Below are 16,276 nucleotides of genomic sequence, written 5' to 3'. Positions count from 1 at the left end.
TAAAGAGTTTGAGAAACAATTACTTCTCTTACTTTTTCACGTCTGGAAGCGACGAAAAATTTCATCAGTACAGATGAAAACACGTTTTCATGTATACACTCCGAATGGTTTGCTCAAAATGGCTGCCAGCATAGCAACAGCCAACTAGTTCAACTTTTCGCCGCTAGGTTGCGACATTGCCGTGACATCTCTTATCTTCTTGCCCTCCACCCCATCTTCCTCCCCTCTCCTTACCATACAGTCCGAAACAACAGAAACGAAAGATTATGATGTATGCATGCAACAAAAGTTAGCCTCTCTTTTGAAAACCTCTGTCAGGAGCTCCTCAATTCGGTCTACAGGTTCAACAGAACAAGAAAATTTACGATGAAAAATTTATTCACCAGTGAGAAAAACGATTCAGCTGGGGTCCTTCCATCATGACGCTTCCAAGAAGATTGAACTTACTGTGGCTGTTGCACCTTTACATACACGCCCCACTAGCAGAGTGGCAGCAAAAGCTGTGTACCAAGTAACCCCTTACGCGAACTAACCCAGGCCTTCTCTACATTAGCCTCTTTTGAAATGCTCAATGGCACAGACGGTAAATACTCAGCAAAATATTAGTCACTATCTTAAAAAGAGACCTTTGGAGAGCTGTAGGGGGTGTAGAACTAATGCCAGGGAGCCGTAAGCCACAGCCCACAGCCGTATAGAGGATTGTCTGCGCCAGCTGGCTGTATGGAAACAGTGCACTGAGATGGCTCGACCTGGAGACGTGACAGAATGGCGGAAGGCAGCTGTCTTTCTGGAAGTTTCCATCAACACACGCTGACTATCACTGTGTCCACCACTGATATCCGTGCAGCGCGGTGTACGAACATCGGTCCTAACTGACACGGACAGGAACTAGTGTAACGGTTCGTCACTGACATTTGGTATTAAACCTGAAAGGAACTGCTGCTGCCGGTGCATGCAAGTCCATTTCAGGAAGTTTCCGAGTGAAAATCACTAAACAAATGGCATGAAATGGACATCTGACTTCTCGTACCTCGCAGAAGACCGCTACTCATAGGGGCACATGGAGCGGCACGTCTTCGGTAGGTCCCTTAGGACACAAACTGGGCAGTAGCTGATTGGAAACTCGCATTGTGGTCAGAAGAAACGCCACTTTGCCCCTTCTTAAATGACGCAAGGCGTCGTGTGTATACCGACTGCCCTACGTAGCAGAGCACTTGACCTCGAGGTTCCGGACTTCCGGAAAAAAACTGTCCTTCATTTAGCCGGCAGGGAGCTGGATTTTTTATGAGTCCGACACAAAAACGTGTAGAATAAATCTGGACGTGGCTTATAGAACGTACTTCCTAGAATGGTAGTTGAAGGAACGTCTAGGGATACCGGCACTGATGATTGTCGTGAAGCGTAGCGAGCATATTACGAAATGAGAAGCTACACTATTCGCTTAGGTCAGGGGTACCCAGAATTTTTTACCTACCTTCCACTGATGTGTATCTATTACGAACGACATTTTCTAACAACCCACCGGTTCCACAATAATGGTGATTTATAAAGTAGAGAAGTAATTTTACTTTATGATATATATAAAGCAGAATTACAGCAAGTTAAATCATGATAATAATGACTTACTAAATACTTTATGTTAAAATTGTATGAAAACCTAACGAAAAGTCTTTAAAACCTCTACAGCCTACCGCCCACCACGAAAGGTGGAACGCTCACTAGTTGGGTAGTAGGGACCAGTTAGACTACCTCTGGCTTAGGACAAAAGGTCGCTCATGGAACATCGATACATGAAATTTTTATAATTTATGCAGTTGATAATCTGTACACTCATCCCAAGCTCTCATGGTTAAGACACTTTGCGTCTGTTTTCAAACTGGTTTCTTTTAACCATCTACTCCCTCTATTTCCAAATCGTAGAAATGAAAACTCTCTAATCCTAACTTACTGAAACAATAAACAACAAAAAATCAAAGGAAGGAAGCCCTTTCAGTTTATTTCTTTTTTACACTATTCCAAAATTTGACTCCAGACGAGCACAAAAATTTTCGGATGAAATCTTTTGCGATCGAGATAGTACGTGCTGATTAAGAACTGAAACTTCGACCGTCGGATTTTATGAATTTTGCCATTGAGGTTGACTTTTCTTTTGGTCTTGAAGATATTTAACTTAAGTCAATACACGTTTATCCGTGAGAACACGCTGTATGGGAAAAGAGTTTATGTTCTGTTTGGAAGTTTGAGCTTGGAATTTATTACGCTACTGACAATCAATTACTGGAAAATTTTCAACTGTTAAATATCTAGGAACAGTTTATAGGGAAACGGTCACATAAAACTAGTTGCAAAAAGGCAGACGTCAGACCGAGATTCACTTTAAAAAATCACAAGGATATGTAACTTCCTCGCGAAGGAAGTTCAACCGTTCCTTGATTATGCCTCAGGTCTCTGGGCTACTTACCAGTTAGTACCGATAGACGAGATAGAAAAGATGGAAGGGAGAGCCTCGTGACGGGCCACAGGTTCTTTAGTAAGAGCGATAGCGACACGGAGACGTTCAAGTGACGTCAGTTTCAGACACTGCAAGGGAAGCGTAGGGCATGATGAGGAGATTCACTGTCAAAACCTCAAGAACATACGCTCCAAGAATAATCAAGCAATGTATTGTTTCTTCCACAATCATTGCGCGAAAAAGTCAGAAACATTCGTTCATATCCGGACGTTCTGTGCCCAGCATTAGTGAATGGGAAAGAAAAAGTTGTAATCTGCAGAGGTATACGAACTGTTCTTCGGCTTTGTACGACTTGCGGAGAAACGATGTAGATGTTACAGAAAGACAGACACATGAGCAACAAAAAAGATGAAAAAAAGATCACAAAATTCCGAAAGCTCACACTCCAAATCGAGCCAAGAGACAATTACTTTCTTCAACTTACATAATGACCAAGAGTGTACAGTTAAAGAAATCTGGGCTTCTCCCAGCATACTATCCACTAGCAGAATAGGAAGTACATAATTCACCCACCGCCACATAGTACGTTGACGTGCGGTGTAAAGATGCACATTACATTTACGATTTTCAAAATTATTTTACAGCACAGCTATTAACGCAGTTAGTAGGTCCAGGAAGTATGATATCATTCACTATTTCTGATAAGCGAACGTAGTTCACCCAGTTTCTCAGCAAGTAGAATGGGGTTCTCATATTGTGGGCAGTCAAACATTATCGAGGAAGTGGAAAAAAAGTCTTTTTGCTTTAAGTAATGTTTCACGTGTATTAGTTACAGCGAGGAATATTTAGTGGAAGAGAAAGAGATTTGTGACACATATGCTGTATTTAATTACAGATGACGGAGATAGAAAATTGGTGGCTGGTGAGGAGAGCTCATCATTTCTTTTAGAGATACACGCCAAAGTCACACGCACTCCTCTCGGCTTTCGTATCTAATTAAAGCCTCTCATAACAGCTCCCATACCAGTTCCCACACCCGTTCACACACTTCAAAAACCGTCATCTGAACTACGCCTCCTGTAAAGACAATCCTAACATTTCAATGTGTTGTGTGAACACGACAAAATGTACCACCAAAGCACATTTATCCATGTTATACAGTAGATTACTGAAACAATAAGCACAGTTACACATGTGGTTTAACAAACAGAATTTGGAACGCAAAATTAAGTCATATTGTATAATATTCACTATTTTGTGCGTTTCATTTGTAAACTTATAGTATCACCCTCATTTAAAATCCTATCTTTCCGCATTGTCTATATGACCACATATCACCTGATTTCCATCACCAAATACTCCACAGCATTTTCCGTGACAGTTTTGATCACCTCCAGCTTCCACACTGTGTAGTAACTTATGAAATGTGCCCATCATTTCAACAGTAATCTGTCCACACTTTCTGTCGCAAAGGAACATTACCGCTCCTCTTGAGTGCCGCCTTGCAGTATTATCTATTTTCTAACACCTACATCTCATTCAATATCTCTTTACGAATATTCACTGTTCTTAATATAAAATTTTCTCCAGTCTCCTACTCCATTTAGAGCCCTGTCCAAAGCGAACTACCAAGAAAAATATTACTGTCATGTCACGCATGTCACCACCATTGTTTTGCGTAGATGAACTCTGGTTTATATATTTTTAATTTAAAAGCTGAAGAGTGGAAAGTAGGCTGCTGCCAGCCCACCAACAGTATGAAAGGAAAGTAAAAGAATACCCTCGCAGGAGACGTCGGTAATTTGCGTGAGAAAGTTCCAAGACTTATCCCTATGACTGCATCTTGCAGGGCATTTGACTTGTAGGCTCTCATTGATTTTCGTCATACTTGTAATCTTTAGAGATCCACTCCTAGACATTAGTATACTGAAGCAGAACGACGCAATTCTAAACATAGAAAAAACCTAGAGAAAACTATCTGTAAAATTTTTGAGATTTACAAGCAAGATCAAGTGTAAAACATTTCAAATACATTGACAGAGTGGCTGGTAACTGGCTGAGTTGTGTTTATGTGCTAAGTTGATGGCTAGACTCTTGCTGGAAGCAACTTGTTTTTGCTTTTATTTAAATTCTTTATTTGTTATGAAATAAAAATATTAATTGACAAACACTCAATCATATTTTTGATAAACAGATCTTTTTAATTTTATAACTCATTGCTTAAAATTAAATCAAAATTTGGTACAGGGCACCTTATTATTAAAAGAAAAAAATTGTATTCATCAATAATACTGTTGAGGTTCTGGAAATGAAGAAGTATTTATTTCCTATTTTCTTTTTCGCATTTTTGTGCCCAATTCTAATTCATTTTAATGCTTGAATTTTTCTTGAATTTAGGGGTAACAAATAAAAAGTTATCCTTCTTATCAAAATATATGATACAATATTTGTTAATTAACATTTATATGTCTTGATCAATATAGAATATAATCAATATTTTGTTAATTAATATTTGATGATTAATGTGCAAGTAAAAGTAAAAAAAAATTGCTCATATCAAAAACTGAACAAGTGATTTCGCAAATACGTGAGTCACACATTGTGCTTGTGGCGCTTCTACTACTGCACTGAATGAGTTTAACAGAGGGAATTCATCCTTCATTTCCCGAGTGTATCGTAAAAAATTTAAAAGTTTTTTCTTTCGAGTGAACCAGCGCCTTTACGAGTCTTGCATAAAAATCGCGTGAAAATGTTAATGTTGCGGCACGATATTGACGCCTGGGGCTCTGAACTTAATATCTAACAGCGTATGAAAAGTTTAACTCGCTACGAAAAGCAAGTTCCACCGCTCCGGGTGCGAGTCAAGGAAATCAAATAATAGTCCAAACCAAAATAAGAATAAAGACCGGCCCTAGCTTCATGCAGCAATCACCAACAAAAAGAAACTTCACACACTGTAGTTATTTTAAAACACCAAGTCACACGATCACACGTATCCTCTCAGTATACGATAGAGAGCACAGCACTAATATAATAATATATTCTTCAAAGAGAAATATGTAGAAACTGTGCTTTACACTGCTAGTTAATACCATTAAAAGGAAATCAGTCCGTATTAAAGGCAATAATCCTGGCCTGGCACAAGACTGGTGCATAAATTCGTAGCGTTTTTGTTTCGTATTCTGGTATTTCGGTTGTTACTGGTTTATTTACTGATTGCCATTTTTATCTGTAGTTAACTGTTGCCATCTGGGTTAAAACGTTGCCATTTTGCCATTTGGAGATAGTGGAGCTATGGATGTTAGAAAATGGAGTGCCAAGTGGAGAAACCAGAATATTTACGACGTAGTCTTCTGTTTGATTTTAATAAAGGGGTGACAAGCGAAGGCAGCCAGAAACGTTTCTGCCGTGTATGAGGATAGTGCCACTGGACGGCAAGAAAATTGGTTTCTCGTTTTGAAGAGTATCATTTTGACATAGGTGACCCTTCAAGTTCAGGAAGACCTTGGGGGTTTGATGAAAATCGTTTAAGCGCATCAATCCACAATAAACCACGTCAGTGTATTCTAGAACTGGCAAATGATCACTCCATCATCGTGCGACGTTTACATCCAATGTCGAAGGTTCAAAAATCGGATGTATGGGTGCCAAATGCTCTAAGTGGGAATCACATGAATCAGCAGTATCTCTGCTTGCCCGTCATTTTATTGGCTCGTGAACAACACCGCCATTCCTGCTCTGTATCGTTACTGGTGACGAGAAACGGTGTCTTTACGTCAACATAAGGAAAAGAAAGGAACGGCTGAGCCCAAACAAAGAAGCAACTCCACGCACAGAGACATGCGCGCATCCGCGAAAGATAGTGTTATCCACCTGGTGGAACAGCCATGGTGTGGTGTACTACTAAGTGCTTTGCTTTTCCGAGGTATAACCATCACTGCTGACATTTGTTGTCAACAACTGAGACGTCCTGCAGACGCAGTCCAGGAACAACGACCAGTAAGACTGCATGAAGGGATGCTACTCCAGCCGCTGTGGCCGCAGTGGCCGAGCGGTTCTAGGCGCTTCAGTTTGGAACCGCGCGACCGCTACAGTCGCAGGTTGGAATCCTACCTCGGGCATGGATGTGTGTGATGTCCTTAGGTTGGTTATGTTTAAGTAGTTCTAAGTTCTTGGGGACTAATGACCTCAGATGTTAAGTCCCATAGTGCTCAGAGCCATTTGACCATTTTTTGATGCTATTCCACGAAAACACTCACACGCATTCTGCTAGACTGACAAAGACACTGTACTGGAGCTGGGTTGGGAAGTCATTCCACGCTCACTTTATTCACCTGCTCTTGTGGCCTCAAATTTTCACCTTTTCCAGTCACTATCGAACAACCTTCAAGGAACTTCTTTCCACATCAGAATGTGCTCCGAACGTGGCTCGACGAGATCTTCGTCTCAAAAGCACGCGATTTCTGGAGTTGCTGAATCGAAAAGTTTCTCCAGCGTTAGCAGTATGTTGTAAACAGTGAAGGAGAATATATGTATTTTTGATGGCTAAAGTCGCTGTTATGTGTGTCCGTAGTGTCTATTAAAGTTATGGAAAAGGCCACGAACTTATGAACCGACTCTATAAAAAGGCGTCAGTCAGAAATGAACAAAAATAAAAAGAACAGGCGGATTTGTTAGTTACAATCTTCAAGCTTTTTTTCCCGACAGCAGCGCGTTGTGGTTTCCATGTTGCTGTCCGTAGTTCTGTGCCTCCCCCTTCCTCGCATCCATCATCCAGGTACTTCTTTCCCCAGTGCGTGAAGATCTTAGGCGACGAATACGAGGGTTGCAACTTAACAGTGGCAACTATTTATTTACAGCTCGTACAAAATAGACACGTGTTTCAAAGTTTTACTGATCTTCAGAGTAGTCACCAGCATTGTATATAACCCGTTACCAGCGATGTGGAAGTCGTGCCAGTTGTGTTGACACTTCGAGCGGCGCGGTCTATTGCCCGACGAATTTGTAGCAGTTATGAAGCGAATGCCATGAAGTGTTTTCTTCAGTTTAGAAATCGAGTTGAACTCACGAGGGGTTAAGTCAGGGCAGTGCAGTAGATGGTATAGCATTTAGCAGCCCCATCAGTCAAGAATGATTGTCAGGTCCTGCAGGAAGCGTCGTAACTTATATCTCTAAGCTGGAAGTAGGTTGTGTTCGAAAAAAGAACAGCTTAGAGACAGAAGCGATGACACTTTCTGCAGGACCTGACAATCATTTTGCAAGACAATGCTGAAGCACGTACAGTGCAAGCTATTACTGATTTGTTTGACTGATGGGGCAACAAAGTGCTATACAACCTATTGCACTCCCCTGACTTAAGCCCTCGTAAGTTCAACTCGATTTCTAAACTGAAGCAAACACTTCACAGCATTCGTTTCAGAACGGTTACAAATTAGTCTGGCAATAGGCCGCGCCGCTCAAACTGTCGACACAACTGGCACTGCTAAGAGTATCCTACGATTTCCACATCGCTGGCAACGGGTTATACACAATGCTCGTGGCTACTTTTGAAGGTCAGTAAAACTTTGAAACACGTATTTATTTTGTACGAGCTGTAAATAAATAGTTGCCACTATTAAAGTTCCAACCCTCGTACCCACATTCGCTTCTTCCCTCTAATTAACTGCAATTACTTATTACAATCATATTTGCATCTAGCTCTACATATATTCTTCGTAAACCACTGTATGATGTATGGCAGAGAGTTCCAGGTACCACCAGCCATTTACTTCAACTATTACACTCGCAGACAGGAAAGAAACAACTGTCTGTATGCCTCAGAACGAACCCTAACTTCTGTTCTCTAATCTTCGCTGTCCTATAGCGAAACGTACGTTTGCGGCAGTAGCATTGTTCTGAAGCCAGCTGCAAGTGCCTGTTCTCACACTGGACAGCTGTGCAATGTGGGGCCACGATTAAACAAATAGCTTAGCAAATCTTATGACGAGTACTGACCGCCAGTGGTTGTGTACGTGTTCTTCCAGGTGTCGTCGGTGCTTCTGGAGGGTCTGCTGTACAAGCACCAGGCCGTACTGGAGGCTGCGGTGGTCGGCGTGCCGGACCCTCTGGCTGCAGAGCTGCCCAGGGCCTACGTCGCCCTGAAGTCAGGGGAACAGGTCTCTGCGGAGGAACTGGCAAACTTTGTCAACGGTGGGTAGGCTCACAGTCGCTATAATGTTGTTGCGTCCTCTTTGTTGTCCATCACGCTTGAGTTATAGAATTATGAGTGGCGAGTGCTTTCCATCTTATCTTCATCTAAATCTGACATTGTTTCTGTATAGGCACTATCTTTTGGATATCTTGATTATTTGCGTGTCGTAAGCTTTCTCTCACTGTTAGCAGAAAGGAGAGGCCGAATAGGTGGAAAGAGTGCATTGGAGACCTCTACTAGAGTGAGGAGTGGCCTGATATCGTGTTTAAAGAAGAACGGGAAGGCGATACGGAACACATACGGGTTCCAGTATTAGAGTCAGAGTTTAATATAGCTTTGGAAAACTTGCAAATAAGGCAGAAGGGAAAGATAGCATTTCTTCACAGTTTTGATATCGTTGGGGGAAGTGACAACCTATTCACGCTGATCTTTCGAATCTCTGAAAAGAAAAGAATGTAGATTAGAATGTAGCTTCCTTCCGGCTGTACGGTTATAAGGGATGGGGCACAAGTTCGGATTAGAGAAGGATTGCGAAGGAAACTGGCTATGCGTTTCAAAGGAACCATCAAATCTATGAGCCTGGGGATATGCCATTAGACTTTCGGAAAATTATAATCACCAAAATACCGAAGCGCTTGGACCAAAAAGGGTGTAAGACACGGATGTAATCTTTCGCCTGTACTGTTCAATCTATACATCGAAGAAGCAATGACGGAAATAAAGGAAAAAAAAAGAGTGGCATTAAAATTCAGGGTGAAAGGATATAAAGGATAAGATTCGCTAATGACACTGCTGTCTTCAGTGAAAGTGAAGAAAACTACGGGACCTGTTGAATGAAATCTACAGTCTAATGAATACAGAATTTGGATTGAGAGGAAACCGAAGAAGGTGCGAAAGTAATGAGCAGTAGCAGAAATGAGGTTAGCGATCAACTTAACATCAACGGTGATGACCACGAAGCACACGAAGTTAAGAGATTTGTGTGTTTTGGAAGCAAAATAACACATCGCTACGAAGCAAAGAAGACATAAAAAACAGATTAGCACAGACAAAGACGACATCAGTAACCAAAATAAATCTACTAATGTGAAACATTGGCCTTAATTTGAGGAAGAAATTTCTGAGAATGTCGGCTTAGAGCACAGCAGGTAGTGGATCAATGACTGTGGAAAAATCAGAAAAGAAAAGAACTGAAGAGTCTGAGTTGTGGTGCTTTAGAAGTATTTTGAAAATTAGATTTAAGGGTAAGATAATTAATGAGGAGTTTTGTGCAGTGACATAAATTCAGCTACACGTAAGTCGTTACAAATACACTCTGTGTTACTACCTCAGCAATTGAAACTTATTTATCTTAGCAGTTAAGAGTCTTTCGAATAATGCAAACATCTGTATGCGAAAGTGTTAAACAGTGACGTGTTTGTCACTGTGCTTTGTGTGCCAGACAACTAAACTTCCAATAAAAATATGAGTAAATACACTAATGAAATGATTTTTAAACACGTAAGTCACTTCATGTACACACTAAAATACCTGTTTCTTTCTGTACAGAATTATATACATACATAATGTCACTCGCACACACAGCGGGTGCACCCAATCATGCTTCAGATTAATGTAATGTATATGTGACTGGAATGAATCTGGTGATTTCGACATACTGTCGAAACGCGTCGTGCTAATTAAATATTAGTAAATGAGTGACTGAAGCAGTAGAAATTATTTGATAAATTTACAAAACAGTCGATCTCCTCAGAACATTCCTTATAAGATGCATAAACTGAAATTCCATGTTAATATGTCTCTCTAGTAGAGCTCTTTTGTTGTGTCATCTACTCCTGTTATAACCTACTATTTACCTCTATCTGACTGTATTGCTTCACCGCATTGAGTGGCCTGCCTCTACCTTCCTTAATAGCAGAGTTCCGTCAGTTTTGCTAAAATGTTATTCAATTTTATCCCTTGACTCATGACTATTTATCGTTTCTATGTATCTTCTTTGCTTCTTGTTTCACTCTGTCTCATCTGTAAGCCAAATTTTGTGCCGAGATACCTATAGGTTTCGTTCAGAAGTGTTTTAAAACTTCAGTCTTCATTATCTTTCGTTAGAAGAAGTATGTAATTTTCTAACTTTAGCGTCATATATAACCCCAGCAGTTTTATTTCTGGCCTTAAATGGAACTGGTTTCATTTGACAGTTTTAGTAGTAGCTCTGGTCTGTCATGAATGCTGCAGTTTTTCTTTCGCCTCTCTATGTAACTGCCGTTCGACAACATCTCTTTCTCAAAACTATTCGTCAGACCATGCTTTCTAGTCCTTTCTCCATTTGCGTGCTAATGTTCCTTGGCAGAGGTAAGATTTTTCGAGATAGTTCTTTGTCGCGGGTGTTCATTGTACGTGGTGGTAGCCAAACTAGGTAGATGAAGTTGCTTATTGAGTTCTGACTAACTTGTATAGGATTAAGACAACTTTCCCCTTGTAGTTTCCCTTTGATTTTCTGTACTCGTGGTTAACGAGGATGATCTTGGGATCATTGTCTTCCACGACCGCTTTTTACATCCTTGGTGCGATGCGTTTTCTGGGAGTTGGGTCATGCTCTAGTGCATATTTTAGTGTCTAACGTTCCGTCTTCATTTGCGGGAGACATCATCCCGAGTCTATGAAGAGCTGATCCGCAGTAGGATTTGGCAAGGATGGGTGACGTCACGGTGGCAGATAAATGGTCTGGCAGCTTCAATTTGCTTGAACAGTCAAATAACTACATCTCCATGGCCTCGGAGGGTATCTCCCAAAGTAGGAGAAGAGTCATTAGGCACTAAATTATGCTTTAGAGTGGGGGTTAATTTCTGGAGGCCAATGTCACCAGTAATGATGTGTTTTTTGTAACTGTTATCATTCACACTGAAACTTATTTGCAAAGTTGTGTGTACGTTCTCTCGAGGGACTCAAACGGACACAGAAACATCCGAATGAAAATGCTGTACTCCAGATGACAGGTGTTCCTCTTATTTAGAAAGTCTATACCAGCAACACCCCTGTGCGTATGTCAGTGTCTTGCTTTTTGTCTGTTTCATCTAGATGTGACATTAGCCTCAGAAATCACGAAATGTTTTTCGCTTGCTGCAGCTGAAGTTTCCGACCACAAGAAACTGCGCGGCGGTGTCGTCTTTCTGGAGAAACTCCCAATGACCTCGACAGGAAAAGTGTGCAAGAGGATCTTGAGGGAACTGGCCAAGAAGGAAGAGAGCGGAAATTAGAAACACTGCATGTCTATGCAGTGTACTTTGGTGTGTCTCTACTGCACATGTATCTGAGATCTGACACTCGTGGTTGAACCACCAACAGCCCTGACTGACTACTGGAACTCATAATCGAGCATATGAAACGGTACTGTGGTGGGGCACAGACCGTATCCGTGGCAGCCACTATTACTATATGAAAAATGTCATAATACTCTTTGAAGTTAGAAGTGGGCCATACTAGCGCAGGAGACTCATTTTGTTTGTAGTTGCGCATTATTCTTTGATAGTATCGGGCGTTTTGTCATTTTTTATTCATTCTAATTTTATTCGAATATAATTGTTGTTGTTCAACTATAATATCTTTCCAATATTTTTAGATGCTTCGTTTAGGTTTGTATTAATGAGAGCTGAAAGCAGGTTAACTTAACTAAAAGCAACAGAACTCATCTAAAAGTAGAACATATCATTTAATTTCATTTTTCTTTTATGTCTTCAATGATATGAATGAGAACAAGTCACCTTTCCTTGTAGACGTAAGTTTCATTTACTTTGTAACCGATGAACAGCAGTAAAATATATGAGAAACTTCTTATTTGGAAGAAAACGGTAGGCGTTCTCACAAAAGTGAATAAGCTCAGGTTAATTGTGAAAAAAATCTTGCATTTCCTACGAAATTTGTAGTGTACACGATAATCATCAACATATTGTTACAAATGAATAGTAATCACTCATTATTGTTAGTAGGTATATTGTACAACGAATTATTTTGTAAGCGTGGTAGTCATTTACGAATAAAATTATTATTGATAGTCACTTAATGATTTTTTTTCTTTCCTTTTTGGTACCATTCTTGCAGTTGCCTTTCTGTTGGTCTGCTTCTTTTTCTTCGTTTCATTAAATTTTCAATTCCGTACACAACGCACACAGCAAGATAATCTGTATCACGTGTTACAAAATTCGTCCATCTCTGCAAGTATTTCTGTGTCTCTCGTTTTACAAAATATATCCATCTCTACCAGTATTTCTGTCCACTGCACATTTCAGTACCAATATGACTACTCTGCTATTGCTGGATGGCCTTAAATACACATTATCTGATGAAAAGTATTCGTACATCTCTTTATAGTGTTCCATTGACCACTAGATGTCAGAAAAGGCTAGCCCGCTATTACAAAAGGAGTTGGGGAGTATTGTATTGACAACAGAGAAGCAGTAATAGCACAATGTGTCAGGCGGGAGAGCTTTGTGACTTCGAACATAAAATAGTCACTGGGCATCAACTGAGTAACAGATCCATCAGAGACATTCCAATCCTTTTAAAGCTGTGGAAGTCGACAGTGAAGTGGAAAAGTTAAGGAACAACCACAGCCGAATCAAGACCAGCCAGACCTTAGTGTACTCATGGATATCGACCGTCGACCGTAACGGAGGTTGGTGGTAAAAAAGGACGTGGAATTAGCGGAAGGAATTAATCCTGAGGTCCAAAGTACAACGAGCAGTCCAGCTAGCACAATGACTGTCCATGTGGAGTTCAGAAGACTGGGGTGCAGTGGTCCAGCAACATCTCGTAAGCCAGAAATTCCTATAGTCAGGGCTAAACGACTATTTGAGGTGATGTAAAGAGCAACGCCACAGGACAGTGGATGACTGGTAAGGAGTGGTTTTCAGTGATGAATCACGCTGTATCTCATTGATTGGCGACTCCATGGAGTGTTCTGTGCACCACGACCAGATAGTGGATATACCTGGAAGGAGAAACAGCATTGGTCGTATTTTTTTTATTATCCGCAAAATCAATTTTCAGTCACTTAGTGACCATCCTCAGTGCTGTAATATACAATTTAAATTGGTAGGCACTGAGGATGGTCACTAAGTGACCGAAAATTGATTTTGCGGATATAAAACAAAAAAAAAAAAAAAACAAAATACGACCAATGCTGTTTCTCCTTCCAGGTATACACGCTGTATCTTGTGCTAATGCGATGGACAACGTTACCTGTAATCATGTATAGCGCCAACAGTGTAGTACGGAGAAGGTGGTCTTGTTATGATATGGAGGCGTTAGTGTGGTTCTCTTACTGCCCTACGAAAACACTAAATGCTGAGGGATACGAAGACATTTTACAGTATTGTATACTGTGTACAGTTGAGGAACAGTTCGGAGACGACGATTGTACACTACTGGTCATTAAAATTGCTACACCACGAAGATGACGTGCTACAGACGCGAAATTTAACCGACAGGAAGAAGATGCTGTGATATGCAAATGATTAGCTTTTCAGAGCATTCACACAGGCTGGCGCCGTTGGCGACACCTACAACGTGCTGACATGAGGAAAGTGTTCAACCGATTTCTCATACACAAACAGCAGTTGACCGGCGTTGCCTGGCGAAACGTTGTTGTGATGCCTCGTGTAAGGAGGAGAAATGCCTACCATCACGTTTCCGACTTTGATAAAGGTCGGATTGTAGCCTATCGTGATAGCCGTTTATCGTATCGCGACATTGCTGCTCGCATTGGTCGAGATCCAATGACTGTTAGCAGAATATGGAATCGGTGGGTTCAGGAGGGTAAAACGGAACGCCGTGCTGGATCCCAACGGTCTCGTATCACTAGCAGTCGAGATGACAGGCATCTTATCCGCATGGCTGGAACCGATCGTGCAGCAACGTCTCGATCCCTGAGTCAACAGATTGGGACGTTTGCAAGACGACAACCATCTCCACGAACAGTTCGATGACGTTTGCAGCAGCATGGACTGTTGGGAGACCATGCCTGCGGTCACCCTTGACGCTGCATCACAGACAGGACCGCTTGCGATGGTGTACTCCACGACGAACCTGGGTGCACGAATGGCAAAACGTCATTTTTTCGGATGAATCCAGGTTCTGTTTACAACATCATGATGGTCGCATCCGTATTTGGTGACATCGTGGTGAACGCTCATTGGAAACGTGCATTCGTCATCGCCATACTGGCGTATCACCCGGCGTGATGGTATGGGGTGCCACTGCTTACACGTTTCGGTCACCTCTTGTTCGCATTGACGGCACTTTTAACAGTGGACGTTACATTTCAGATGTGTTACGACCCGTGGCTCTACTCTTCATTCGATCCCTGTGAAACCCTGCATTTCAGCAGGATAATGCACGACCGCATGTTGCAGGTCCTGTACGGGCCTTTCTGGATACAGAAAATGTTCGACTGCTGCCTGTCCAGCACATTCTTCAGATCTCTCGCCAATTGAAAACATCTGTTCAATGGTGGCCGAGCAACGGGCTCGTCACAATACACCAGTCATTACTCTTGATGAACTGTGGTATCGTGTTGACGCTGCATGGGCAGCTATACCTGTACACGCCATGCAAGTGACTCAATGCCCAGGCGTATCAAGGCCGTTATTAAAGCCAGAGGTGGTTGTTCTGGGTACTGATTTCTCAGGATCTATGCACCAAAATTGCGTGAAAATGTAATCACATGTAAGTATTAGTATAATAAATTTGTCCAATGAGTACCCGTTTATCATTTGCATTTCTTCTTGGTGTAGGAATTTTAATGGCCAGTAGTGTATTAGCGTGACAATCCTCCCCGTTATAAAGCAGCATACGCAAGTCAATGGTTTGCGACCAGTAATATTCCTGCAATGGATTGGACAGTTCAGAGTAGCGGGATTAATTAGGAAGTCGACTTAGCTCCATATGCCATGATCTTGAGGTAGAATACGCTGACATCCCGCCACAGACATTCAGACACCTCACTGAAACTGCTCCGAAGAGAGTTCAAGCCATCATAAAGGCGGAGGGTAGCCACAACCCATTGTAACGTCCACTATCATGTATCGCATATTTTTGACTGGATAGTGTATATCACTAACATATCCGTTCCTGGGTGAATGTTTGCTCTCCTCATTTTATGCATTTCGTACATACACACAAAACTGCACGTCTTGCTTCTGCTTCATATTTCAGATGCTTCCAGATGACACTGCCCGACGACATTTTAGCATCGCGCAAATACACACCGTTTACCACTTACTTAGGCACTCCTTATAGATCATCAACTTGTGCTTCATATTATCGAGGACTGAGAATCACTGTAAATAATAAAATATTTGTATGTCCTTTCAACGGCGTGTTGTAGAACACCCATCTTCTGACTAACATATAAATGAGCGGTCTTTCAAAGAGCTGAAAACGCATTACAAATTTATCTGTTAGTTAATCACTGTCAACAGTACCTAAAGTAGAAATCTCGGTTCCTTAGTCCCGAGTAGAATGCAGCACTCCCTCCTCCCCTCTCTTCCGCACGTCATATCTCTCTTGTGCTACACAGTCTCGACCGAGAAAGCTCTGTAATGAGATATCTGTTTACGTACTAGTTGGTGTAGACGTCT

At 41.4% G+C, this 16,276-nt stretch overlaps 1 protein-coding gene across 1 annotated transcript in view; it reads left to right on the top strand.

Annotated features, from left to right (window-relative positions):
• Positions 1-11,896, top strand: part of LOC126199448 (uncharacterized) — a 44,261-nt gene extending 32,365 nt beyond the window's left edge. Inside the window, exons 5-6 of the mRNA XM_049936367.1 lie at positions 8,476-8,641; positions 11,766-11,896. Coding sequence (XP_049792324.1) covers positions 8,476-8,641; positions 11,766-11,896 — 297 coding nt within the window. The remainder of the gene's footprint in view (positions 1-8,475; positions 8,642-11,765) is intronic.
• Positions 11,897-16,276: the final 4,380 nt, after the last annotated feature.

This window comes from Schistocerca nitens, chromosome 8 (genome assembly GCF_023898315.1).
Source record: "Schistocerca nitens isolate TAMUIC-IGC-003100 chromosome 8, iqSchNite1.1, whole genome shotgun sequence".
Lineage (NCBI taxonomy): Eukaryota > Metazoa > Arthropoda > Insecta > Orthoptera > Acrididae > Schistocerca > Schistocerca nitens.
The sequence above is the reverse complement of the archived record's forward strand: the minus strand, read 5'-3'. Positions and strand labels throughout refer to the sequence as shown.